This window comes from Pongo abelii, chromosome 1, assembly GCF_028885655.2.
Source record: "Pongo abelii isolate AG06213 chromosome 1, NHGRI_mPonAbe1-v2.0_pri, whole genome shotgun sequence".
Classification (NCBI taxonomy): Eukaryota; Metazoa; Chordata; class Mammalia; order Primates; family Hominidae; genus Pongo; species Pongo abelii.
The window spans coordinates 199450546-199463370 of record NC_071985.2 but is presented as its reverse complement, the minus strand read 5'-3'; the positions used below and the strand labels follow the sequence as shown (position 1 = coordinate 199463370).

The 12825-nt window shown below is 41.9% G+C and overlaps 1 protein-coding gene across 7 annotated transcripts in view; it reads right to left on the bottom strand.

Annotated features, from left to right (window-relative positions):
• The window catches only part of CSMD2 (CUB and Sushi multiple domains 2), a 664749-nt gene that overhangs the window by 586659 nt on the left and 65265 nt on the right, over positions 1 to 12825 (bottom strand). For all 7 annotated transcript variants that reach the window (XM_054538082.2, XM_054538100.2, XM_054538088.1 and 4 more), the window contains exon 2: positions 5609 to 5825. In XM_054538082.2, coding sequence (XP_054394057.1) covers positions 5609 to 5825 — 217 coding nt within the window. The remainder of the gene's footprint in view (positions 1 to 5608; positions 5826 to 12825) is intronic.

Genomic DNA, 12825 nt, shown 5'->3' with positions numbered 1-12825 from the left:
TAATTTAATTTACAAAATTGGCAAAAGAGCAATATTAGCCTAAGGAAAGTGAGAGAAAAGAATGGATAAAGATAAAAGCAGAAATCAGTAATTTAGATAAAAGAGAATAAAATGGATTACCCTAGCATTGGAAATTTAAAAAGACAAATAAAATAGGCAAACTTCCGTCAAGACTGAGTGGAAAAAAAGAAAGAAAGAAAGAAATGCACAGGAGCAGATGTGAGAAAGGGATGTGACCCAGACACCATGGAGAAAGAAAGTTTGAGTGGGAAAACTGTGTACAACCTTAGGATAATAGACTTGACACTCTCATAAAATAGGTGATTTTATTGATGATTCCCCAGACTAACACACAGACAAAAACTGATTCATGAATAAGAAGAAAATCTGAGTAGATTAAAAATCATGCAAGAACATTAAAAAAAAAATTCACAAAGACCCAAGGGTCCCCACCAAGCATGCTTGCTGCTGCCTCTCCACACCCCCAGAGTAGCACCATTCCAGTATCAAGGACAGCGTCTTCCAATGTTACTTGGACTGTCCTCTAAGGTCATTTCCCCTCCTATCATCCTCCAAGGTGTGAGCTCCTCTGGTTCCAGGTCAATAAAAAGCAGTGGTCACCTTCTAGCCCTTCCCCTTTGTTAAGCCCATGTGACCTTGTGAAATGAATTAGAATCAGCAGATCATAAAGATGACAGAGATCAGGAGCACAAGCAGAGAAAACCCAATGAAGGTTCAACCCCAGAGCCTCATCCTCATGGCTGCTTGGCCAGGAACGCTGTGCCGTGGCTGGGGACACATCTGATTCTTCTGCATCCTAAGGACAAGAGGAAGCCTCCCCTACCAGAACCACTTCTCCAAGTCATGGAAACTCCCACCCTTCCATGCTAGAACACAGGCCAGACCAGTCTCTGCTGAGTCTTCCATACTTCCTCTCAGAGTCAGAAAACCCAAGTGTCTAACACCAAAAGCAATGGCAACAAAAGCCAAAATTGACAAATGGGATCTAATTAAACTAAAGAGCTTCTGCACAGCAAAAGAAACCACCATCAGAGTGAACAGCAACCTACAGAATGGGAGAAAATTTTTGCAACTTACTCATCTGACAAAGGGCTAATATCCAGAATCTACAATGAACTCAAACAAATTTACAAGAAAAAAACAAAAAACCCCATCAAAAAGTGGGTGAAGGATATGAACAGACATTTCTCAAAAGAAGACATTTATGCAGCCAAAAGACACATGAAAAAATGCTCATCATCACTGGCCATCAGAGAAATGCAAATCAAAACCACAATCAGACACCATTGCACACCAGTTAGAATGGCGATCATTAAAAAGTCAGGAAACAACAGGTGCTGGAGAGGATGTGGAGAAATAGGAACAATTTTACACTGTTGGTGGGACTGTAAACTAGTTCAACCATTGTGGAAGTCAGTGTGGCGATTCCTCAGGGATCTAGAACTAGAAATACCATTTGACCCAGCCATCCCATTACTGGGTATATACCCAAAGGATTATAAATCATGCTGCTGTAAAGACACATGAACACGTATGTTTATTGCAGCACTGTTCACAATAGCAAAGACTTGGAATCAACCCAAATGTCCAACAATGATAGACTAGATTAAGAAAATGTGGCACATATACACCATGGAATACTATGCAGCCATAAAAAATGATGAGTTCATGTCCTTTGTAGGGACATGGATGAAGCTGGAAACCATCATTCTCAGCAAACTATCACAAGGACAAAAAACCAAACACCGCATGTTCTCACTCATAGGTGGGAATTGAACAATGAGAACACTTGGACATAGGAAGGAGAACATCACACACCAGGGACTGTTGTGGGGTGGGGGGAGGGGGGAGGGATAGCATTGGGAGATATACCTAATGCTAAATGACGAGTTAATGGGTGCAGCACACCAACATGGCACATGCATACATATGTAACAAACCTGCAGGTTGTGCACATGTACCCTAAAACTTAAAACTATAATAATAATAATAATAATAAATAAAAATAAATTGTACCCTTCCACACTAACAATGATAATCACATTTGCATTACACATAATTATTTTTTTTGGGGGGGGGGAAATATGTGGTTTTCTTTGACAGCACGATCAGAATTACATTGTGCCAGACTCATCACAAATGTAGGTCAAAAACAGTTCAATTTCCTGGAATAGTTGGTAGTCAATTCTAAAACAAGATGGTGAGAGGAGACAGAAGATTTTTTGAGGTTTAGGGTGAAAAGAGCTGACCATTTTAAGGTGAGATATGAACCTCTTTCTTTGTTTAATTCTGGTATACTTATTTTTACTGCTGCTTAACTGCCTATTATTTAATAAAAATTAGAATATCATTTTATTTATAAACAGACTTGTAAACAAAGTCCATCTCTTGGTCAGCCATCTACTATTCAGTTAGTTTATAAATTTGTCTGAGGTGAACAAAGACTCTTTACTTCTTCCCCACTAGGACCACACAACAAATACCACAAACAAGACTGCTCTGGAAACACTTCCCACAGACTGTGTGAGAATGTGTGTATGGGGTTGTGTTTCTGTATGTCAATCTCCATTTCAAAACCAAATTGAATTTCTTAATTACTGTGGCTCATGCAAATAAAATCCTAAGTTTCCTGTGGGGAAAAAAAAAAACAAAAAAAACCAAGTGTCAGAAAACAAAGACTCGACCACACATGTGGGGACTCTGCCTTAAGAGCAGACAAGCTTAAATAACTCCAGCAGGCAGAATTGGAGAATTTGCCTCTAGCTGTCCACACCCCAATCAGTACCCCATTGGTCTGATCTGACTTTCTAGCTTTCAAACATGCATTCAACATTCATCAAAAGTTTACACAGGTGCCCCATAGATGGTGTCACATGAGCTCAAAAGCTGATGGAGAAGACTGGCTCCCTTGTGACCACATCCAGTCTTATGTTTTAGGCACCATCCAGTCCTAGTCTCCCAATTTTGTATCTCTAGCCCTGATGGCCTTGAACTCAAAAACCACATATTCAAGTGCATGTTAAATGCCTTCTCTACCTGGATATCTAATAGACATCTAAAATTTTATATGGCCAAACTGAATCTTAACTTCCAGCTCCTCCTGTAGCTGTCCCCATCTCAGGAAACAGCTACTTCTTTCTATAATCATTAAGGCCAAGGAGACTGGAATCATCCTCATCTCCTTTCTCCCATAGCCCACACCCAATGCAACAACAAATCCTGTCCACTCTGTGTTTGGAATACAGCACAGAGCTGACCATTTCTCATCATGTCCCCACTTCCAGGAGACCCAAGCCTCCTTCTTCTCTGCCCTGAAGAGCAGCCTCCAGTCTCATCCCTTTCACTCCATTTTCCCCACAATGGCAAAGGCCTGTCACAGCAGGTCCCTTTTCTGCTCAGAACCCTCCAAGGGTTTCCTATGCCTCAGGATCAAGGCCAAAGTCCCTGCGGCCTATGAGGCCCTGCAGGATCTACCACCTTCTGCCGCCTCCCAGCTTCACTTTTTCCCTTCCAGAACTCCTACCCAGTGGCTCTGCTCTAGCTTCTAACCACTGGCCTCCTGCACACCCTCCTTTGCTTGTGAGAGAAATTCAAACTAGCAGAGCATAAAGACAACACCTGGGATGATCTAGAATGAGGATTCTAAAACTGCAGGTCTTCCTAGTCAACACGGCTGGCTTGGCCTGAGTGGGCTATGCCACAGCAAGACCATCCTCCAAAGGGTGGCCCTGTTCCCTTTACATTTCCTGTGCGCCCTTAGCCTAGAAGCTTTCCCTAGATACCTACACGGGATACCACACCATAGATGATATTCCATGATTCAGCTCTCTTCTCATAGCTCTCTTTCCCCTCAGAAAGACCATCCCTGACCACCCTATAAAAACCAGCAACCACAGCCATAAAAAAGGATGAGTTAATGTCCTTTGCAGGGACATGGATGAAGCTGGAAACTATCATTCTCAGCAAACTAACACAGGAACAGAAAACCAAACACTGCATGTTCTCACTCATAAGTCGGAGTTGAACAATGAGAACACATGGACACTTGGAGGGGAACATCACATACTGGGGCCTGTCAGGGGGTTGGGGGCTAGGGGAGGGATATTAGGAGAAATACCTAATGTTGATGACTGGTTGATGAGTGCAGAAAACCACCACGGCACATGTACACTATGTAACAAACCTGCATGTTCTGCACAAGTATCCCAGAACTTAAAGTATTATAATAATAATAATAATAATAATAAAGCCAGCACTCCTGGCCATCACTTTCTTACCCTGAGTGCTTTTTCTTCGTAGGACCAGACATGTTAGATATTTCCATGCCTGCCTCCCCATTAGCATGTAACCTCCGTGAAGGCAGTGGCTTTGTTTTTCTCACTGCTATTCCCCAGCATCCAGGCCAGTGTCAAGACCTAATAGGTACCCATGAAATACTTGTGGGATGAATGAGTGAAGAGGACTCTAGCCCTTTACCAATGTTTCACAGAACCCTGCTGAACCTCAAGGGAAGACGATTAGCCCAGTCTTTTCTGGAAGAAACTGCAGGAGGGGTGCAGGGGGCCCCAGATGCCCCCCACCTCTGCTGCAGGCTTCCCAGACTCACTTCTGCCCTGAGGGGAAAGAGAAGAGGGCTGAAGACTGTGCAGTAAATGTGTGTGTGACCCTGCTGCAGGAGCTTGGAAGCCAAGGGCTGAGATGCATCTTAAACAAAGCTTTGAGGTTAAGCATTTGGCTGGGAACCACTCATTAGTGCATCACATCATTAGAAGCAATTAGCACCTCCGGCTCCCCAGGGCTTGGCTGGTAAGCCATTAACCCTTTGGCTTCCTGAAGAGCCGGGAAGCCACGCTGACCTGACCTGGACAAGGCTTGTGACAGACCCTGGCTGGCCTCCGGGTCACCTAGAGAGTTTTGACCCTGGGGTCTTCACCTTTGCCCCAGAAAAGTCTGCCCTTTCTGCAGAGGTTGGAAGCCTTCCTCCTGTCTCCCTCCTGTAAGCTCTTCCCCTTGGGAGTCAGCTCAGCGGTACAGGAAGCCATCTTACTCTCTCCATAGGGATCTCTTCCATCACAGGGATGGGGGTTAAGAGGGTGAGAACTCCCCCAAATTCCAGAGTCTACATCCACAACCAAGGCCTTGGAAATGCAAAGCAAAGTCCAGAAAAGTATTGATGGTTTCAAATACTGTGATGCAAGACGTATTCACTACATCACTATCAGCCTTCAACACCCATATCTGTTGGTTCCAACTTATATTTCTGTGTGTACAAATAATACACCCTGTGCGTACAAATAATACACCCTGTGCATGAAAATCCAGTTTCAATAGAAAGTGCTGAATTTGTCTAGAACCCTCTTGTGTTTTCTCTCTAGTCTTCCCAAATGTCCTACTCATCAATCCTCCCAACCAGAAACCTCTAAGCAAGAGACATGAATTGGAAAACCAGAGGGGTTGAGGGAGGGCATCATGAAAACAGTGGTCTTTGTTGATGACCATAAACCTTTCACTCGAGAAAGATCTTCCTCCTAGTGAGCTTGGCTCAGAGCCCAGCTGTTTGCTACAGGGAAGATGGGCAGCAAGGTACCTCGTACGGAGATTCTCTGGCTGGGGTGGACCATCAAATACCGACAGGACATCAAAGTCCTCTTCCAGGGCAAAGGACTGGAACACAAGCTGGATCCTGTGCTGCTCCTCCGCGGTGATGGTCCACGTGCAGTTGGCGTAATTGGGGTAACCATATGGGAACCCTGGGCTCTCAACTGTCCCATTGGGACCATGCAGTTGGAACGTGCAGTTCTGGCCTGGGAAAGAGAAACAGAGCAGTTCAGAATAGCCAGAATAACTCCTAGAAGCTTCTAGAGAGTCAGGAGCAATGTGTTAGCAAATCATGAACCCACTTTTCCAAGTGCTTCCCATGAGCCAGCCCTGTGCTTGGCACTGAGGGAGGTACAAAGGGTGACTAACGTTGACTGTCGGCTTGCTGTGTGCTGTGTACTGACCAGGTGATACATTGTGTATCATTTAATCAAGGCTTACAACAACTCTATGCAGTAGAAAATTAAGGCTTTGAGAATCTGAACTACAAAGCCACCAATACCAGGCTGAACTCAGACTTCCCCTCTACAACATGGAATGTCAGAACCACAATTTCAAACCTTCTCCATTGTCTGTAACCTCCTGGCTCTCAGCTAATTCCTCTCCCTCACTCTCCATAGAAAATAAAAGCCATTCCTAAGGATTCCCTTGTCTTCCCAATTCCAAACCCTTCTAGCCTATCCCATGCTGTCTTCATTCCTGCTACAGAGGAGCCACCTCTTCCTCCACCTAAATGGACTTTTGCCAAGAGTCTCAACTCTTCCCTACTCTTCAAGAACAGTATACGATCCTGTTTCTCTCTAACGTGTGTTCAGTCATTTCCTCTCCACTAGTACCTTCTCATTTTAAATGTGCTCAAGACTCTATCGTTAAGAAAACAATTCTCTACCCCACTCCTCGTCTCCCTCCAGCCCTGTCTCTCTCTCTTCTTCTTCACAGCTAAATTTATAGAAAACACAATCTGTCTATACTTTCTGTCTCCATTTCCTTACTTCCCACTCACTCTCCAACCCTGTCAATTCTGCCTTCTGGTCCCATTGATCCACCCAAACAGATCTACTACCCATGGGCTCAGTGGCTATTTTTCCGTTTTCTTGTTAATTTACTGCTCAGTGCCTCTGACTGCTGTTGCTCACCCTCCTTTCAGAAATACTCCTCCGGGCCAGAGCATCTCAGACCTCACTGTGCACACGCATCACCTGGGGATCTGTCTCAAATGGAGATTCAGATCGACACCGGGGTGGGGCTGGAGAGACTGCCTTTCCATCTTGCTCCCTGGTGATGTGATGATGCCTTCTATGGGACCACACTTTGAGCAGCAATGCCCTGAGCTTCCTCCCACAATACCACACTCCTCTCCTGCTCCTGCTCTTTCTCTGCCTCCTTTCAGTCTCCGTGCCAAGGCCTCTCCTCCTCTCTCCAATTTGGGGGACTTCCCACTTGTGCATTGGTTACTCACAACGTCGTGATCCAGGCCAGCCATCCCTCTGTGCACCAGGCCTGTCACCCCTTTGGGATACTCTTGATGTCCCCCGACCCACTCTCTCCTTTTCTGTTGCCTACCCCCCGACTCAGTGAATGGAATCATGCCTCCATCTCTTTATCTAAGTAAGTCTCACCTAGAAGCTTCCTCTTCTTCACAACCCCATGGCTAATCTACCACTCTATCTCTATCTCCGTCTGTCCCCACCCCACACCAAGCTCATTCCTAAACTGCCGTATTAACTCCTAACTGGTCAGCCACATTTGCTCTGGTCCTTGCCAATCTGTTCTTCACACAGCAGGCAGAAGGTGGTGAGGTCATGCCAACCTCCCATCTGCCCCAAACATTCAATGGCTCCTCCTTGCTCTTCAATAAGGAAAATTAAAGTATACAAGGGTCTCTACATGGCCTGGCCCTTAGTGATCTCCCAGCTTCATATCCACCAGCTTTCCAGCCAAATCCTGCCTGTTTCTGTCCTTTGTATCTGCCACAGTCTCGTACTACAGAGCCACAGGACCTCTGCATGTGCGGTTCTCTCTGCCTACAACACTCTTAGCATACCCATCTTTCAGATCTCAGCCTAGTGTCCTTCCTTGGTCAGGTCAAGCCCACTACTACACACTGTCATGACACCGTAACTTCTCCTTGGTGGTACTTATAAAAGTAAATCTCCATGCTTCCATGTGATTGTTTCACAAGTATCTGTCTTCTCACCAGGCTGAATGCTTCATGATAGCAGACACCACATGTGAGTCTGCCCATCTTTGAATCCATGTCCCAAGCTCAGTATCAGGTACATGGTAAATTCTCATTAATTTAATATATTGTTTGTATTTACTTAGTATTTGGCTAGACACTCTCCTAAAAACTTTACCTATATTGACTTGTCTAAGCCTCACAACAGCCCTATAAGGTAGATACTATTACTATCATCTCCATTTTACAGACGAAGAACTAAGGCAGAAAGAAATTAAGGAATGGGGCCCAAGTCACTGTTACACAAAGGTGGGATTCAAACATAAGCATTCCACTTCAAATCCATTTTCTTCACCATGATGCTGATAAATTAACTCGACACTAATATTTTTAAAGCCCATTTTAGGGATTAACTGACAAAGGACAGTTAATCTCTAAAGGACTTTAATATTAAGAAATCTCTTAACACTAAGTATCCCATTAAATGAGAAAAAAAAATATTAAGGTCTTCTGAATAAATCCTAAACAGGCATTTCATAAAATTAGGCATGTAACCCTGATTAAAATAAGCATTCAAAACTACGAAAAAGAATATTTCCTTACTATGATAAAGCTTCGATTTTAGAACAATACTCTACATTGCACTTATGGTGTAACACCTGATTAAGACTGAGAACAAGACAGAGATGCCATCATCACCTCTGGGATTTCACGGCTTATTGGAAGAGTTAACCCATGTGACACAAGAAAAAGAAATAAGAACAGAACAGAGCCCTCAGAAATAATGCCACATATCTACAACTATCTGATCTTTGACACACCTGAGAAAAACAAGCAATGGGGAAAGGATTCCCTATTTAATAAATGGTGCTGGGAAAACTGGCTAGCCATATGTAGAAAGCTGAAACTGGATCCCTTCCTTACACCTTATACAAAAATTAATTCAAGATAGATTAAAGACTTAAACGTTAGACCGAAAACCATAAAAACCCTAGAAGAAAACCTAGGCATTACCATTAAGGACATAGGCATGGGCAAGGACTTCATGTCTAAAACACCAAAAGCAATGGCAACAAAAGCCAAAATTGACAAATGGGATCTAATTAAACTAAAGCGCTTCTGCACAGCAAAAGAAACTACCATCAGAGTGAACAGGCAACCTACAAAATGGGAGAAAATTTTCGCAACCTACTTATCTGACAAAGGGCTAATATCCAGAATCTACAATGAACTCCAACAAATTTACAAGAAAAAAACAAAAAACCCCATCAAAAAGTGGGCAAAGGATATGAACAGACACTTCTCAAAAGAAGACATTTATGCAGCCAAAAGACACATGAAAAAATGTTCATCATCACTGGCCATCAGAGAAATGCAAATCAAAACCACAATGAGATACCATCTCACACCAGTTAGAATGGCGATCATTAAAAAGTCAGGAAACAACAGGTGCTGGAGAGGATGTGGAGAAATAGGAACAATTTTACACTGTTGGTGGGACTGTAAACTAGTTCAACCATTGTGGAAGTCAGTGTGGCGATTCCTCAGGGATCTAGAACTAGAAATACCATTTGACCCAGCCATCCCATTACTGGGTATATACCCAAAGGACTATAAATCATGCTGCTATAAAGACACATGCACACGTATGTTTACTGCGGCACTATTCACAATAGCAAAGACTTGGAACCAACCCAAATGTCCAACAATGATAGACTGGATTAAGAAAATGTGGCACATATACACCATGGAATACTATGCAGCCATAAAAAATGATAAGTTCATGTCTTTTGTAGGGACATGGATGAAATTGGAAATCATCGTTTTTGGTAAACTATCGCAAGGACAAAAAACCAAACACCGCATGTTCTCACTCATAGATGGGAATTGAACAATGAGAACACATGGACACAGGAAGGGGAACATCACACTCTGGGGACTGTTGTAGGGTGGGGGGAGGGGGGAGGGATAGCATTAGGAGATATACCTAATGCTAAATGGCGAGTTAATGGGTGCAGCACACCAGCATGGCACATGCATACATATGTAACTAACCTGCACATTGTGCACATGTACCCTAAAACTTAAAGTATAATAATAATAAAAAAAAGAAAAGAGGAAGCAAAATTATGGTTTGTAGATGATACATTAATATACCTAGAAAACCCAGGAGAATTCATTATAAAGCTATTAGAGATAATACGAAATTTTAATAAACTAGCCAAATGCAAAATAATATACAAAAATCAGTAACATTCCTATATGTCAATGACAGATAAAAATATAAAGAAAAAAGATCTTGTTTATGGTAACTACAAAATGCATATAGTACGTATAAACTTAACAAGAAATGTGCAGACACCGTATGAAAATGACTTTTACAGAGGGATAAAAAATTTGAATAATTGGAGAGACATAGCATAATCTTGAGTGGATACAGAAAGGTTAATTTATGATATTAACCTCTTGAAAAGTTACAGAAAAGTTAATTTATAAGTTTAATGCAATTCGGATGAAAAGCCCAATGACCTGTTTTAAGTTTGGTAAAATGATACCTAAGTTTAACTGGAAAAATAGATTGTCACAATGCATTTTTTAGAGAAGACAGTAAATTTAGCAGTCTCATTCCACAAGATACTAAACAGCATCATAAATGACACTAATGAAAATAGTGTGGGGGTGGTCCAGGAGTAAACAGGTAGGACATGAAATGGTATTGCATGAATATCTTTAATGCACATAAAAATGGAAATATGTATCAGGAAATATTTTAAAAAATTGAGAAAAGAAAAAGACTTTTGCTGGGTCAACTAATAAACTGTTTGGGAAAAGAATTAAGTTGTCTCCTCGAATCACACCATATACAAAAATAACTTGCAGATGGAGCAAAGAGTTACATGTTAAAAAAATAAAGTCATAAAATAATTAGAAGAAAACCTAGGTAATTATCTGACTGTGATTTTTTAGCATAATAGCTGTGGAGGATACTACAAGATTGATATTAAAAGTATGCATATGTCAACAACAGAAACAATATCAGAAAGCATACAAAAATGTTAGAAAAGTAATATGGTGAATATAGAAAGAACTATTACTAATACTTAGGGGGAAAAGTACTATTAGTAATAATTGGACAGGATCTGAACAAATTAGTTCACAAAAGAAGACATAAATGGCCCAGAAGCCAGAAAAATATCCAACCACAGTGATAATGAAATAAAGCCTCTAACTCCACAACTTTCAGAGAAGCCCTGAGTACACTTCCTTGAACTTTCCCTCACTGGTACAGGTACCAGATTTACTTTGCTCCTGTCCCTAAAACCTGCCTGGTAATGTCACTGCATCATGCCATTAATTCCTTCCTTCATTCATTCATTCCTCTAGGATAGACCCTGTGATAAGCCATGGGGACCTGGATCATAGACTAGAAACAAGTAAATCAAAGTATGTCATTGGACAATATCATGCTAGAGGGGTACACAGAGTGGTTCTGAAGTATAGATGCCACAGGAGCCACATCTTAAGGGCCTCCCCCATTCGTGTTGTGGACAACCAATGAAATATCAACACTCACCACCATCGCCAGCATCCCAGACCTCTGCCTTGGCTCAGACCTGCCAAGGACTGGAGATCTGATTAAGAATCTAGACGTGAATGGCATCTTCTGCTATAGAGAAAGAAGCGAAGGAGTTCAGAACAGAGCCTCTGGGAACATCTGCCATGTAAGGGGACAGAAAAGGTGACAGAGCAGGGAACAGGTAGAATAGTCGGAGAGGATCCAGAGGGCAGTTCATGCGGGAGAGGGTGACTCAATGTGGTAAACAGCACAGAAAGACTAAGATGAGGGTCTTGAATGAGGTCACTCTGTCTGGTGTCTAAATAGTCCCTCTGGAAGCAATGCCGAGAGCTGGAGCCTTGACCTGGTCCCTGCTGCATCCTTAGTACCTAGAATTCAATAAGTATTTGCTGAATGGATAGATCAATTTCAGCAAAGGCAGGTGGGAGGATGGCAAGGTGGAAAGAGGGCAGATTGTAATAGGCAAGATTGGCTGATGAGAAGGTGGAAGGCCATTGTATTCTAAACAATAACTTCTACATTGTAGAAACTTTGAAAAATACAGGCAAGATTTAAAAAGAGAAAACTGATTATAATCTCTTCCTTCCAGAGGCAACTGCTGTTAATATTTTCATTTTTCTGAGATTTTTTTCCATGCATATTTCACATTGTTGAGATAACACCATATGTATAATTTTGTGTGCTACTTTTTCAGTAAGTTATTCTTCAATCTTCAATTTAAAAAGGCAATGTGGACTTGTAATATGCATAGATATGCACCTATGCAATGCAAGTATAACAAATATATATGCAGTCTCCCTCCTCCCCACCCAATCCAAAATTACCGAAGTTAACAGCCAGGTGTGTGTCCCTCCCTCACCTTCTTCTCTCTCATACAAACCATATAGACACATTCTGGGAGAATTTTGATTATTTCATTTAAAAAATAAAACTGTAGTTTAGCTCATTTTTCTGCAACTTGCTTTCTCACTTAACAATACACCGGGGACACCTTCCAGGTCAGTAGATACAGATCTAACTTATTTTTTATATGAATGTGTAATATTCCATGCCATGGATGTATCTCAATTTATTCAACCACTCCCCCTGTTGATGGCCATTCAGGTCATTTCTCGGTTTTCTTTTGTAACAATTCAGTAAACATTATAACATGAGCATTCTCTAAGATACTGAATCTGTTCATAAACAGCATTTTAAATGGATGCACAACGTTTCAATGTATGGTTATACTAGAATTTAGTTAGCCATTCTCCTATTGTCAAACATTTAAATTGCTTCTGGAATTTTTGTTGCATTGTAAATAAGACCTGGACCCTTAGTTAGATCTGGTGATAGGATGCTGGTCAATGCAGTGGAAAATGCCTTTCCACGGCCAGAGTCCCAGAATAAATGTTCCCCTATGCAGTAACTGCCTCCAGCTTTGGTTTCAGGTGGGGTCAGGTAAGGTACT